The sequence below is a fragment of the Camarhynchus parvulus genome, chromosome 5, assembly GCF_901933205.1.
Source record: "Camarhynchus parvulus chromosome 5, STF_HiC, whole genome shotgun sequence".
In the NCBI taxonomy this organism is placed as follows: Eukaryota; Metazoa; Chordata; class Aves; order Passeriformes; family Thraupidae; genus Camarhynchus; species Camarhynchus parvulus.
Window position 1 is genome coordinate 34,668,776 of NC_044575.1, and position 14,068 is coordinate 34,682,843.

Here is a 14,068-nt window from a genome sequence, read left to right on the forward strand (position 1 = left end):
TTAGTTCTAGCTAGGTCCTTGGTTTTGAAACATCAGTCCTTCCATTTAGTCATGAGGTGGCATGAGGTGGTCGTGTCAAAACTGTCTCAGTTATTCTTCTTGAAACTTCAGTCCGAGAGTATAACCTACCACCTACTCAACAGAACAGGGGTGCCAAAGGCCGTCCCCGGCCCAGGGCTCAGCCGGCACAGCACGGGCCCGCGTTTTCAATCGTCAGCGGGCGATGCTGCCTCGCCGCGGAGCCGGGCCCGCCCCCGGCCCGGGGCTCGCCACGTGTCGCGGCGGCTGCGCAGGCGCGGCCGGGCCGGCGGCGCGGGAAGATGGCGGCCGGGATCCGGGAGAAGCAGACAGGTGAGCGCCCGCCCGCGGTCCCGGCACTCGGGCGGGGGGCAGGGGCCGGCCGCACGCCGCCGCGCCTGCCTCTGTCCCCGCTGGGCGGGCTGCGGGCGCCGCCGCGCCTCCGCCGCGGATTCGCGCCCTCTCACCCGGCTTGGGTCTCCCGGCAACGGGCTGGCGGCCCCTCTACCGCCTTCTCCTCGCCTCTGCGGCGGCGGGCCCGGGGCGGCGGCGCCCCGGAGCCTCGGGCCCCAGTTCTCGCAGAGGGACCTTGGGCCCCAGGCCCCGGGGACGTGGCCGTAGGTGCCGCCGAGGTGTGGAAGGCGCTCCCGGGGCGGGACTTGGCCGGGCCCGGGCCGTGAGCGGTGCCTTCTCCCGCGGCCGTGGGAGCGAGAGTACCCCACGTTTCGGTTTCTTTCTGCCCGTGGGAAAGATCGACGGGAAATAGCGTTTAATGGTGCAGAAATAAAGTTACTGTTGTCATGTTCTTATTAAGACAATACAGGGGCATCCATGTCTGTACTGACCCTCAAGAAGTTGGGAATACGATAATAACAACTAAACTGATTGTGCATGAGGATTTCTGTGAGTAAAGGGTTTGTTAGTTCAGTCCCTTCTTAGACATTGCTGAGAGTCCTTAGTTGATTCTTCTCTGCCATGATGCTGTTTCGTAAAGCCTTAGACATACTTCTAAAGCACAGGGAATGTCAGCTCCGTAGTCCTCTACTTCCCTTGTTTGCCAAAGTTGTAGTCGGTGGTTAAGCTGTAATCATGACACTTTCTCCTTGACAGCTGCAGTATCTTTGGTGGTATAGAGGGTTCTGGATGCATTTGGTTAGCATGAAATGTTTCAAATCATCTGCCTAAAAATCTCAGTCACAGTCTCTGTGGACATTAAATATTTTACTAGTATGCTTAATTTTTTGGTACCAGTCTACTTTTTTGTAATCTCATTCCTCTGCCATCTACCATTGCTAGTGCTATTTGATATTCTTCTGAAGTCTTTGCTTATCTTCTCTTTGCTGTCTTTCTAATAAAGCCTATTTTCTTTGAGCTTTTATTCTGTACAGCTTTATTCTTTTCTGTTCGGTTTCACTGTGTTCATAGGGTGGTTTGGGTTGAAAGGGACCTTGAAGATCATCTCATTCTAACTCCTGTCTGCTATGGCCAGGGAACACCTTTCACTAGGTTGCTTAAAGCCCCATCCAGCCTGGCCTTGAACACTTCCAGGTATGGAGTATCCACAGCTTCTCTGTACAACCAGTTCCAGAGCCTCACAACCCTCACAGGGAAGAATTTTTGCTTTATATCTCATCTAAACCTACTGTCTCCATTTAAGGCCATTCTCCCTTGTCCTGTCACTACATGCTGTTGTGAAAAGTCCCTCTCCAGGATTCTTCTAAGTCCATTTAGGTACTGGACGGCACTATAAGTTCTCCCTAGAGCCTTCTCCAGGCTGAATAAACCCAACTCTCTCAGCCTTTCCTCATAGGAGAGATACTCCAGCCCTCTGATCACCTTGGTATTCCTCCCTGCACTTAATCCAACAGGTTCAAGTTCTTCTTATGTTGGGCCCAGGTGTGGGCGCAGTACTCCAGGTGGGGTCTCACCAGCGGGAAACAGAGGGGCAGAATCCCCTCTCTCATCCTGCTGGCCATGCTGCTTTGGATGCAGCCCAGAGTACAGTTGGCTTTCTGGGCTGCAAGGACACATTGCCAGGTCATGTCAAGCTTCTCATGCACCAACACCGCCAAGTCCTCCTCAAGGCTGCTCTAAATCCATTCTCTGCCCTGCCTGTATTTGTGCTGCAGGAGCTTGCAGTTGATCTTGCTGAACTTCTGGGCCTGTGTAAACTTCATTTCATTAGTTCTGCTGAACTAATGAAATGAAGTTTACACAGGCCCACCTCTCAAGCCTGTCAGGGTGCCTCTGGATGGCCTCCCTTCTCTCCATCTTACTGAGGAGGAATTTCTTCGTGGAAAGGGTTAGACATTGGAATGAGCTGCCCATGGAGGTGGTAGAGCCACCATCCCTGGAGGTGTTTAGCTGGACATGGCACTTGGTGCTATGGTCTGGTTGATAAGGTGGTCATCAGTCAACGTTGCACTCACTGGTCCTGGAGGTCTTTTCCAGCCTGAATGATTCTGTGATTTTGTGACCATACCCAGCTTAATGTCATTGGCAGACTTGCTGCAGGTGCATTCAGTCCCACTGTCCATGTCACCAATTGTTGCTTGATTATTTCAGTCAGCCTTTACAACTGAATCCATGATGTCTTCTGTTAAGGAGGTCTTTTCCAAGGAGCTAGATTCAACAAATAAAATGTACTCAGAAAAAGGTTTCTTATCATTTAGTTATGGTCTCACCATGTATGTACACCATCTGTTGTGACCTTTATCCTGGTTCATAACCAGGATTGGTTTCATAACAAAAGCATATCATTGTGCAAGCAGAGTAAAAACCTGATCTTTGCCCCAGAGAACATTCAACATTAATGTAAAAGAAATGACAATATGAATACAGAAAAGGAACTCAGGCACTTGCTGAATGTTGACATGATTGTCACAGCACGTTTCTAGTTTGATTACTCTTTCTTGGCAGAGAGCTTATGCTAAGTTTTACTTTAGATATTAAACTCTGTGATGCAGCTGCTTCAGTGCCAGTAGTACCAAAGCACATAGCCATACAGCTTTATATAAAATTGCTCATATGGCTAAAGATGTCACCAACAGTGAGAGGCCAAAGAAACCAGGAACAACCTGTAATCAATTTTCAGAGCTGCTTCAAGGTGTTTCAAAAAGAAAAGAAAAAAGTATGAAGCGAGTGGAAGGCTGGAGTCCATCAAGACTCAGCACTCAGTGCTAGCTTGGATTTTCCCACATTTGTGTTTCACTTCTAGTAGTGTCATTTGAAAGGGCAGTTCACAGGAGGAAGCAGGGCATCAGTAACACTCCATGGCCATGGAGAAATGATATAAGAAAAGCCAAAGTTCTACTGAGATTGAGCTGTGCAGCATGTATCTCGAGAAAGGAGAAGTGCTTCTGCTGCAACGTTAGTAGCAAAAATGTGATTAGGAAAAGAGGTTGGATCTTTGCTAAATGGAGCTGGTCATTTAATGGTGATAGACACGGATAGGGCTGAGGTAACCAGGGCTGCCTTTGCCTCAGTCTTCACCTACAAACACTTCCAGGCCTTAGTGTCACTTTGGAGTCAATCACTGAGTGAATCCTATTGGAAAATACTTCTCTTCACGAGGGAAAACGCATGCATGAATTTATGTATGGTAAATCATGCCTGACTGGCCTAATTGCCTTCAGTGATAAAATTACTGGGTTTGTAGGCAACAGGATAGGAGTATTTAATTTACCTTGACTTCAGCAAAACTTTTGACATCATGGTGTTATATCCAAGTTAGGATGTCATGGACTAGATGGATGAACAACTAACTACGTTAAAAAACCTGGTTGGATGGTCAGGCTCAGAGGGTTTGTAATTAATCAGACATAATTACCTAGAGGCTGGTAACAACTAGAGCACTGCATGAGTGTGTTCTGTGACCTCTCATGTTTAAAATGACTATCAGTCACCTGGAGGGCATGTCAAAGTGTACTCTGATTCAGTGTGCAGGTGACAGTAAAATAGGGGAATCTCTTCTGCTTGAGGGCTGAGCTGCCATTTGGAGGCACCTAGATGGGCAAGAGGAATGGGCTAGCAGAGATCTCATGAAATTTAACAATGACAAATTCCTGCCCTTCTAAAGGAAGAGCCCCTTGTGCATCGAGGCAACAGTGTGGGGGGTCAGCAGACTGGAGAGCAGCTCTGCAGAAAAGACCTGCAGGGGGTCCTAGTGGACCATCAGCTGGAGGGAAGTCAGCAGGGACTGCTACCAAGGTGGTCAGAGGCTCTGGTGAGGCTGTAGCTCTAAGGCTTGTTCTGCCTGGATTTTTCTCCAGGTGGCTTCAGGGAGGACCCTACAGCAGCTCCCCAATACCTATGGGCAGCACTGAGATGGAACCAGGCCCCTTTGTAGTGGTGTATGGCAGTAGGGTGAAGCACAACAGGCATAAATTGCATAATATAAACAAAATGTTCAAACTGGATGTAAGGAAAAGCTTTTTCTCCACAAGGACAGTCAGTGCCACAGGTTGCACAATGTGGTTGTGGCATCTCCATCTGTGGAGCGCTGACTGCATCAAGCTCTGAGCAGCCTGGCCTAGCCTCAGAGCTGAGCCTCCTTAGGCAGGAGGTTGGACTGGAGGTCTTCCAAGGTCCTCTCCAGTCTGAGATGTGTTGTGATACTGTAGATCCCAGGAACTGCACTATGTTCATTCAGCCAGAGTCAGAAGTCAATTGTTTATACTGCTCTCCATTTATGAGCTAAGTGGCATCCATCCCTCTAATTTCTGCGAGTTTTTCCTCTTTTCAAAACTCTGTGATGATTTTGTTAGGAGTTTTAAGAGAATCGGCACTACAGCACGAATAGTCTTTTGCTGCTAGTCAAAGATGGGAGAGCAGCACATACTGTGCTGTTTAATCAGATCAATGAGGAAGGATTCATTACATAATAGATTTATAAATTAGAGGTAGGTAGAACAATCTGCTTTGGTTTGTATGTGGAATGGAAAGTTAAATTAAAGTTCATTCATCTTTCAGAGTTTTCCTGCTAAAAACTAAGGGTATTTTTGTATCCCATAAACCAGCAGTTTCTTCATATGAGTTCTCAAAATCTTTCAAACTGTGTGTTGATTTTAGTCAGGAATAAAGGTATTTTTTGTTTGGTGTGTACAGTGTTGTTCCTGTGGGGTAGGAAAAGCAGATTGGGGAATAAAGCAAACTAGTTCCCGCTGGACAGAATGCACCTTCAAGAAGATACTGGAATTAGTTTTAAAGCAAACCTTGTTAGAATATAGCCTGTATAACTAAGGAGAATTAATGTTTTAGAACTTGCTTCTTTGCCCTTTGCTGTGTCCTCTGGAGTCCATAAATTCTAGCAGATGTAAGCCACTTGTCAGTCAAAGCTGCATAAAAATAATGAAAATGTGACTTGTTGTATTTATATTTTGCAACGATTTTCCTTTCAAGTAGTTTTCCTTTCAAATGTATAATAAAATCCTGCTAAAGTCTTTAAGTCACTGTTTTTGAAGCTTCAAGATAGTAAAGCGTTCTTTGGCTTTATTTTCCAGTGGCTTTGAAACGTATGCTGAACTTCAATGTTCCTCCAGTTAAAAACAGCACAGGAGAACCAGTATGGAAGGTAAGAACTTTTGGAACTGGAACGTGAGAATTTTATGGTGTTCAGATTTGCAGATTTGAACTAAATCAAGTTCATCTTTCTTGTGTTATTAATTTGTACAAAATATTTTTCCTGTATTGTAAATGCACAGAATTGAGTATCAGAGCTGCTGAAAAAATACCAGAGTCAGAAAGAAGCCCATACAAATGGAAGAACTATTGATAGCTTGAAGAATCTGAGCTCAGGATAGCTTTGTTACTTTTAAAATGTAACTTGTAGGTCATGAGGAGTTTTTATTACTTACTTGTAGGTCATGAGGAGCATATATTCTGTCTCTTCATCCCTTGTCTTTTTTCACTAATTCCTATTTTCTCTTCTGATTTTCCTCTTGTTTTCTCCCAAATGCAGTCAGGAAAACTCTGCACATAAAATAACAAACTTCGAACAGCAAACTCTTGTTTGACAAGACACTTTACAGGAGATGGAAGTGATGGTTCTTTTTCCCCCTTTATCACTGCATTTCCCTTGGTTTTTCTTTTATATTTTATTTATTTGTAAGCACAAATGGAAGTCCATGACAAATTAATGATTTGTTGTAAATCGGTAGATGTTTAGATGTTGAAGCACTTTTGAAGTTAGGGTAGTAGTATGCTAAATCTGAATTCCTGTATCCACTGTATTCTACAGTATCCACATTTTAAAGCACTTTATAAGATGATGTGTGTCTGTTTCAGGTTCTCATTTATGACAGATTTGGCCAAGATATCATCTCACCTTTGCTGTCAGTGAAAGAACTGAGGGATATGGGGATCACTTTGCATCTGTAAGTTCTTTTTAAAATTGGAAATTCTTTTGTAAAAAGAACATTACTTAATATTCCCCAAAATAATTAACAAATCAGTGAAAAATCATTGAATAAATAACTGCTAGAATAAAAATTATAAACTTATTAGATTTGTTTCTAAAATCAGATGCCATTATGCAGAATCAGGGAGTGAGAGATCATTCCAAACAATGTTCACTAGGATTTCTTGCTCAAAACAGGAGGCCATTGTTCAAAAATAAAAGTTATCCAGTAGGTATTATTTTGGTATTTGTCTCTACAAATCCTTTTGCAATCATATATATTACAATTGTATTGCACAAACTGTTTCATGGGACTGTGTATGTTCTTTGCTTGTCTTTTTACACATAGATTTTACTTGTCTGCTGTCAAACATATGAAATCTTTAGGTATGATTTTAAGAGGTTTCTCATGTCTTTTTCCACAGATTACATTTACCTAGTCCATTGTCATTCCTTAGTTGTGGTAATAGTCATGAAGAAACTTTGAACATAACGTGTATTGTTTTCCAAGTTTATTAACTTTTGCTAAGTAAAGGCTAGAAATGGAAACAGTTTAACCTGCTTACACATCAGCAGAAACATGCAAAAAACATGTAAGCACCTTGTCTTCAAGCAGGAAAGGCAAGTTTAATAGAATTAAATATAGTGGTTTTTTTTACCACAGCAACAGTTCACATATGAACTTTGTGGATGCAGTATTTTAGCTTTCTCTGAATGGATGATCTGCTTTTGAACATTTGTATAGCCTTTTCTCAAGCTTTGAATAAACTTTGAACACATCTATTAATATATTCAGCCAAAAAATACACAAATGTGATTTATTTTCTTGCTAAAATTCTAGCTAAATATAGAAGGAAATTGTAGGAAATTTCATTTGCCTGTACAAATAAATAATTTTTTAAACTTTTTTCATTTTATACGTATAAGAGAAAAAACACATTGAAGATGTCTTTTTTCTTCCTGTCAGGCTTTTACATTCAGATCGGGATGCTATTCCAGATGTCCCAGCTGTTTACTTTGTAATGCCAACAGAAGAAAATATTGACAGAATGTGCCAGGTAAATTGCATCTGAAATGTTTCAAAAGAGCCCACACAACAATGTGTGTGAAGTAATCCTGCACTCACCAGAATGTGACTGTAACTACTAGCAAATTTGTCAGAAAAATATTACCCAAAATATTATTCTGCAGAACTTCAATTTCCCAACAAGTAGAAGGGTAAACGTGTCTCTTGTGTTTCAGAGGGAGTTAGGGAAGTGAAAAGACAAAAGGCAGTGGGTACAAATACTCCATTTAACATTAGAAAAAGCTATTTTAATGAGGGTGGCCAAACACTGGAACAGATTGCCTGGAGAGTTTGTGGAGTTTCCATCCTTGGAAAGGTTCAAAACCTGACTGGACACTATCCTGAGCCACGGGGACCATTTGATACTGCTTTGAGTGGGAAGACTGGATTAGGCTAACCTCAATTTTTAACATTTCTGGTAAGGAGATGGATGGAAGGTTGACATTTCTGATAAAGTAAGGAGAAGAGCAAAGGGTATTTTTGGTCAGCAGTGAAGTGTGGAATAGTAATTGCTGCCTTTTAGCTTAAATGTCATTTCCTGGTTTTCTGTGGTAGGTTGTTTATGTCTGGATATGTAACCAAAACACCATGTGTAGAGCTGTATGAACAAGCAGCTAAGCACTTCTGAAGGTTTAGTTTGATGGTGGATAACTGTAACATTACATAGTAAAAGTATGATTTCTTCTTTTAATTACTCAGGAATGTATTAGTACTTATTCAAGAAAATTTTCCTTTCTTTTAGGATCTTCGGAACCAGCTTTATGAGTCTTACTATTTAAACTTCATTTCTGCCATTTCAAGAAGTAAACTGGAAGATATTGCAAATGCTGCTATAGGTGCTAATGCTGTAACTCAAGTGGCTAAGGTAAGAAAGTCCCCCAGACCCTAATATTAGCACCATTAAAGCTATAAGACTGCGTTCTTATTTTCAGGCATGCTGAGGAGAAAAGCAGAACCTGCAGTCATCCCAATAGTGCAGCTTAGTACCATGCTTCAGCTGTCAAAAGTCAAAGTGTTAGAAGACTTTTGGGCTAAATGATAGGAGGGGAAATAAAGTGGTTTCAGAGGATTCTTGATTACATCAGCTGAATGAATGCTTTCAGTGCATATATGTTTCTGTAATATCTCCAAAATAAACTAAAAGAGCAGTAGGACTGCAGTTCTCATTTGAAATAATATTTCATATGTACACACTTTTACTGAGTACTCTCCTATACCTTTATGATTTAAAGGCATGTGTTAGAGATTTACTTCTATTTTTGTTGAATGGCTGCACCAAAACCTTTAAATTACCAAGTAATACACTTAAATACATTCAGTTTTTCTCACTCCAGTTAGTACTACTGGCATGAGAGAAAGAACTTGTGAAATAAAATGAACGCTACTGGTATTGTTTAAGCCTTAGGTCCTCAGCAGCAGGAAATTGGTATAGCACTGTAAACTAACTTTCTTAAATCTGTTTTTCAGTTGTGATGTCTCATTAATAGTTTATGCTATAGAGGAGTTTAATTTTTTTCCTGAATGCACATGGTATTACAGAAAAGTTAAAATTCATGAGCTGTAATGTCTTATTGTTCAGATATTGCCCTCCTTCTTTTCTCCTGCCTGAGAGCTCAGTGCTGATTATGTTGTAGTCCTTCATATTCATAAAAGGTGAACCTATATTATTGAAATGTCCTCCGCATGTGTTTTTTCAGTGATACTTGGCTGCTGAAACTTTGTGCACAGAAACAGTTGAAGTTGGACAGTTCTGGCACTTTCCAGTGCTCTAATATTTTGGGGTAATCACTCAACCCTTACACAGGCTTTTTAATTCATAAATTATATCTTGAATTTATTTTTTTTAATAGATACTTCTGTAAAATGTAGCAGTAAATCACATACAGGTTTTTTTTGTGCTTCACTCTGGATTGTTCTAACCATTATTCCTTGCTTTCTAGGTGTTTGATCAATATCTTAATTTTATTACTTTAGAAGATGATATGTTTGTATTGTGTAACCAAAACAAAGAACTTGTTTCATACCGTGGTAAGTAGAATTTATAGAAAAATTATACAGGAATGTCTGAAGTTGAAATTTACTTTTGAAATTGTAGCTAATAACCAGCAATTACCTTATTTTGATTTGATCTGCTCAGAATTCAGGATAATCTGTTAGGTATGTAAAATCATGAAAGAAACAGTTCTTAGGTATTCATTTCAGCATCTTTTATTACATGGTCATTGTTATACTGAAAAATAAATACAAAGTGAAACTGTGGTATAGACATTTATGGATAATAACACTTTATATGCAACAAATAACACTGGAAAAATTACATATTGTTTTCACATGGGGATAGTCACTGTGGGTGGGAAAGGGCATTCTAGACAATAAGCAATACTGATTGCTTCTGCAAGCATGTGAGCCAAGCATGTCAGCTTCTTCATAAAGTTTCAGAGTTGCAAGTGAAGTCAGCCTCCTGGAACTCTTTTTATTTTTTCTCAAGTCTTCTGTTCAACTTGGTTTGGAACCTAGCAGGAAAAGCAAGTGGCTGCCTTAAATCAGTTACCTTGGTGCTATGGCAGCTCAAGTCAACATACATACTAGTTGTCATAATTGTCCACATGATTTTCCTTCCTCCATTGTGGTGATTTTATGTGCACTTCTGACACATTCAGTGTGCTAAATGTACAGAGATCTACCACTCCACCACTCCTGCCCCTTACTCTGGATGTTACAGGGTATGTTGTCTGGCTGCTTCTGCTGTAGTTTTGCTCTCTTTTTACATCAGAACCAGTAATTTCAGAGTTGCAGAGTGTGTTTAATTGACTCATTCCTTCGAAAATACCAACTGATTTGTGTGATGTACAAATGCAATGAAAGGGAAGAAGCAGAAGTCAAGATAGTCCTATTTTTGCAGCAGCTCCTCTTTGCTTTAGTGTAGTTACGAAGTCACACAGCTAATTCCTGGTTCATGAAATACTCTTTAGTGACCAGATAGAGATGAGAAGTCTCTGTATGTCTAATATTTATCAGTGAGATTTTTCTGCTTTCTTGCCCAATATCTGAAGTCAGTACCTTTTCTTTAAAACTGGATCCATAATAACTGAGATATGTGTCACACACTGGGTGTCTCACACCGGGGATTGATTCCATTGGCAGAATGAAGGGCATTTTTGTTTGAAAAGCAGATTTAATTTTTTTCACTAAAACCTGATGTTGAAGAGTTTTAATACTAATTGTTTTGTGATGTCTTCCTGTGTGTATAAAGATAATTAAGTGACTATCGTAAGATTCCTTATGCTAACAAGGAATTTGAATTAAAATGACTGAAAATGTTTTACACCCATCAATTTCTATCCAGCATGTTTTCCTGTCTTGGGCTGCTGAAATTTGCCACCGTGTTTAAACCAGTGTAGAAGCGGCTGTTTCCAGAAGCTCAGGGAGCAGAAATCTGATCTCCCACAGAGAGAGATGAGTTTTCCATTAGAGCTCGGTTTGTCTCATTGTGGGAGTTCTAGATCTGACACAGACAGGCAGTAGGAGGGCAGAGGTGAGGAAGAGGTGGGCTTTTTTGCCTGTGGAGAGTATCCCTAGCAGGAGACTGCCAGTTTATAGTCTAGAAAAGTCAGTGTAATCTGAGGGTACTTAAAGATGGCTGCTGTTCTTGCAGCAGCACTGCTATGTGTGACCACAAAGGTATGTGAATGGGTGAGCTAAAATCAAATATCACAAAACAGGTTAATTTTCAGTTTCCTGATTCCTTGGCTGTGTGACTGCTTTTACAAAGAGATAATGTCAGGACAAATAAGCAATATAAAATCCTTCAATTATGTGAAAGACTTTCCTACACAGAAGGGACACAATACATTCTTTATGTTTAGTAATGAACAGGGTGATGAGTTTAAATGCAACAAGAATGTTTCTGATCAGATATTAGGAGCACTTTCTAACTTTAAAAATAGTGAAATACTAGATTATCTGTAAATATTATGGTATTTTGTGACTGGGAAGCTCTTTGAATTGGTTTAGATACAGAAATTACACGGGTTTAACTCATCTTTGGAAAGGAGGACCAACTAGTTAATCCCTCAGGCTCCCTCTGATTCTGTTTTCCTAAGACAGTGTATAAGGAAGAGTAAATGAGTAGTATTGGTATAAAGTTGATATTTGAGACATCCTGTTTCATGCTGAGTGCTTCTTTACCATTCTTTACAATTTGGTTGAATTTTTTAGTACAACAGGAAAATGTAGGTGACCTGTGCTTACTTTTCTGTAATAGATGCATTCCCCATAAGCTTGTTAGAGTGGAGAGAGAAAAACTTATAGAAAACATGGCAGAACATTTTACCAAAAGATTCTTAATGAAGTTTCTCAAAGGTTGATCTAAGGAGCAGGAATATTAAGTATCTGTGTTGGTTGCTATGGTACAAGAAAAGGAATATGCTGATAAAATGTGCATGGTAGACAAAATTAGAAGGCACTGACAGTATGCAGATTACTGGAACATCAGAATTGAGTACTTTAAACATATTAACAGGATGGGAAATAAATTTTAACATTGGAAAAGGCAAGAGAGTAAAAATTATGTTTTTTCCCCCCTGTAAAGTGGGAGACCACTAGTTGGGGATAACTACAGAATGATAACCCCAATGAATTTCTTCAAAGCTTTGTCATTATAGAAAAATACAGATATTGGGAATGGTCTGCCTTTCTTGGTGCTGATATTTCAAAAACTTGAAACTTCTATTGCTGCTGTCAGCCTAGTCAGAACTTTAGCTTACTAAGGGTAGTTGCTGAAATATAATACATGTCTCTAAAGTTCTTACAGGATAAAAGCTGGGGGGGAAAAGCACCTTTGAAGTTATAGAATGGTTATGGCTGTCCATGCATAAATTTAGGATGGGACGCTTATTAATATTTAGAGCTTTGAAATTCATTTTTGAAGAAAGAGGATAAGACAGGTAACTATGTGAGAAATTTTAAAAGGTAAAGTAAAACAAACAAGGATAGGATTTATGGCATGAATCCTAGCTGGTGCTTGACTTGAGATCTGTGATAAGATTTGGTTTGATGTTTCCTGTTGGCTGTTTTATTCTTGTCGGGGTTAGTTACTTAAGAGAAATGTTGCTGCCTGTCTTCTGTTTTGACCTAAATGTGGGAAGGAAATCTCACTTATCTGTCAAGTACAATGTTTTATAACTTGGGAATTACCCCTAATTTAGAGACTGATGGTGAATTTAGGAGAAAAAAAAAGGAATCTCCATACAAGAGGTGGGATTTAGAAATTTTAAATATAGAGAACTGCATACTATGATTATTTTATACAGGTAGTTCTTGAGAATTTTCTTCTTGAAAAATGTTAGCCAAATGGATGGCCATATCTCTTGTATAACATTTCTTAGTAGGTTTTTGTTTATGCAATACTAACAATCCAAAAGATATGTGTGCAGTGAGAGAGATTTGGAAACTATTGTATAGTGTTTGACCTAATACAGTAAGCAATAATTAAGTTCTGCCAGTGTTTTTCTCAGAAAAAAAAGGGAGTGGAAAATAACAGGTGTGGTGAGAGGGGCATTTCAGGAATTTAATCTCTTCTGCAACAAAAGCTGTTGACTACTAACAGCCATCAGATAAGAGGAGGATTGCTCTCTCACTATTCAAATGGCATAAACTTATTTAACCCTATTCTCTTTTCCACACTCTTTTAGCCATTAACCGACCAGATATAACAGACACAGAAATGGAAACTATAATGGACACTATTGTTGATAGTCTCTTCTGTTTTTTTGTTACACTTGGTAAGTTTCCAAATTCTAGCATATTTTCCATATTCAGTGAGATAACTAGAAGTCTGGTGATTTCATATAGAAAATTAAAAGCAGAATTAGATCTGTGACCAAAATCTCAATAATTCACAGGGTGGGATAATGATCTTGCTCAAATATCACTGCTTTCCGTCACTCAAATATCTTGCTTTATATCACTGCAAAGTACAATAAAGGTTGGCCTTCATGGGAATTGAGTCTTAGTCTTCAGTACCAATGAGAGGAGGATACTGAAATGCAAAGGTTTGGATGCACTGTTCTAACAAAATTCTAGTTTGCAATGAAGATAATAGTGCTTTGAGTTTGGATTTGTCATTCTTCAAGAAAAAAACAATCCCCTAAACACCACAGAATTAGAAGAAAAAAGTTCCTCACATAAACCCTGCAAAGATCTAACTGAAACAACTTCCTAAAGGAATAGGAAGATAAATTAAGTGTACTTATTTTGTTGTGAGTTTCCTTGATTCTTAGCTGATACATTTTTCATAGTGATGACATTTAATTTAAGTTGTAACTGAAATTGGTCCATCTGAGATAGCTTTCCTACAAGGGGAGCTGGGGATTGCCATGGGGCAGTTTGTTCAAGAGAAGTTCCCTTGGACTTATTCAGTTCTTTCAAGTGTTAGCGTGATACAAATTAATGTCTTTTCCTCAGTCATTTAAAATCTGTGGTTTTGGAATTTTCATATTTGTATAGATAAGTGAGAAACAGTAGCTAAATGTTTTGAAACCTGAAAGCCAATGGAAAATACGCTTTTGAAAATAGCATTACCATAG

At 39.8% G+C, this 14,068-nt stretch overlaps 1 protein-coding gene across 1 annotated transcript in view; it reads left to right on the forward strand.

Moving 5' to 3' along the window:
* The first annotated feature begins 289 nt into the window (after nt 1-289).
* Nucleotides 290-14,068, forward strand: part of SCFD1 (sec1 family domain containing 1) — a 49,894-nt gene continuing 36,115 nt past the window's right edge. Inside the window, exons 1-7 of the mRNA XM_030948902.1 lie at nt 290-351; nt 5,520-5,590; nt 6,304-6,392; nt 7,383-7,473; nt 8,224-8,346; nt 9,422-9,509; nt 13,175-13,264. Of these exons, the coding sequence (XP_030804762.1) occupies nt 321-351; nt 5,520-5,590; nt 6,304-6,392; nt 7,383-7,473; nt 8,224-8,346; nt 9,422-9,509; nt 13,175-13,264 (583 nt within the window). The 5' untranslated portion in view covers nt 290-320. The remainder of the gene's footprint in view (nt 352-5,519; nt 5,591-6,303; nt 6,393-7,382; nt 7,474-8,223; nt 8,347-9,421; nt 9,510-13,174; nt 13,265-14,068) is intronic.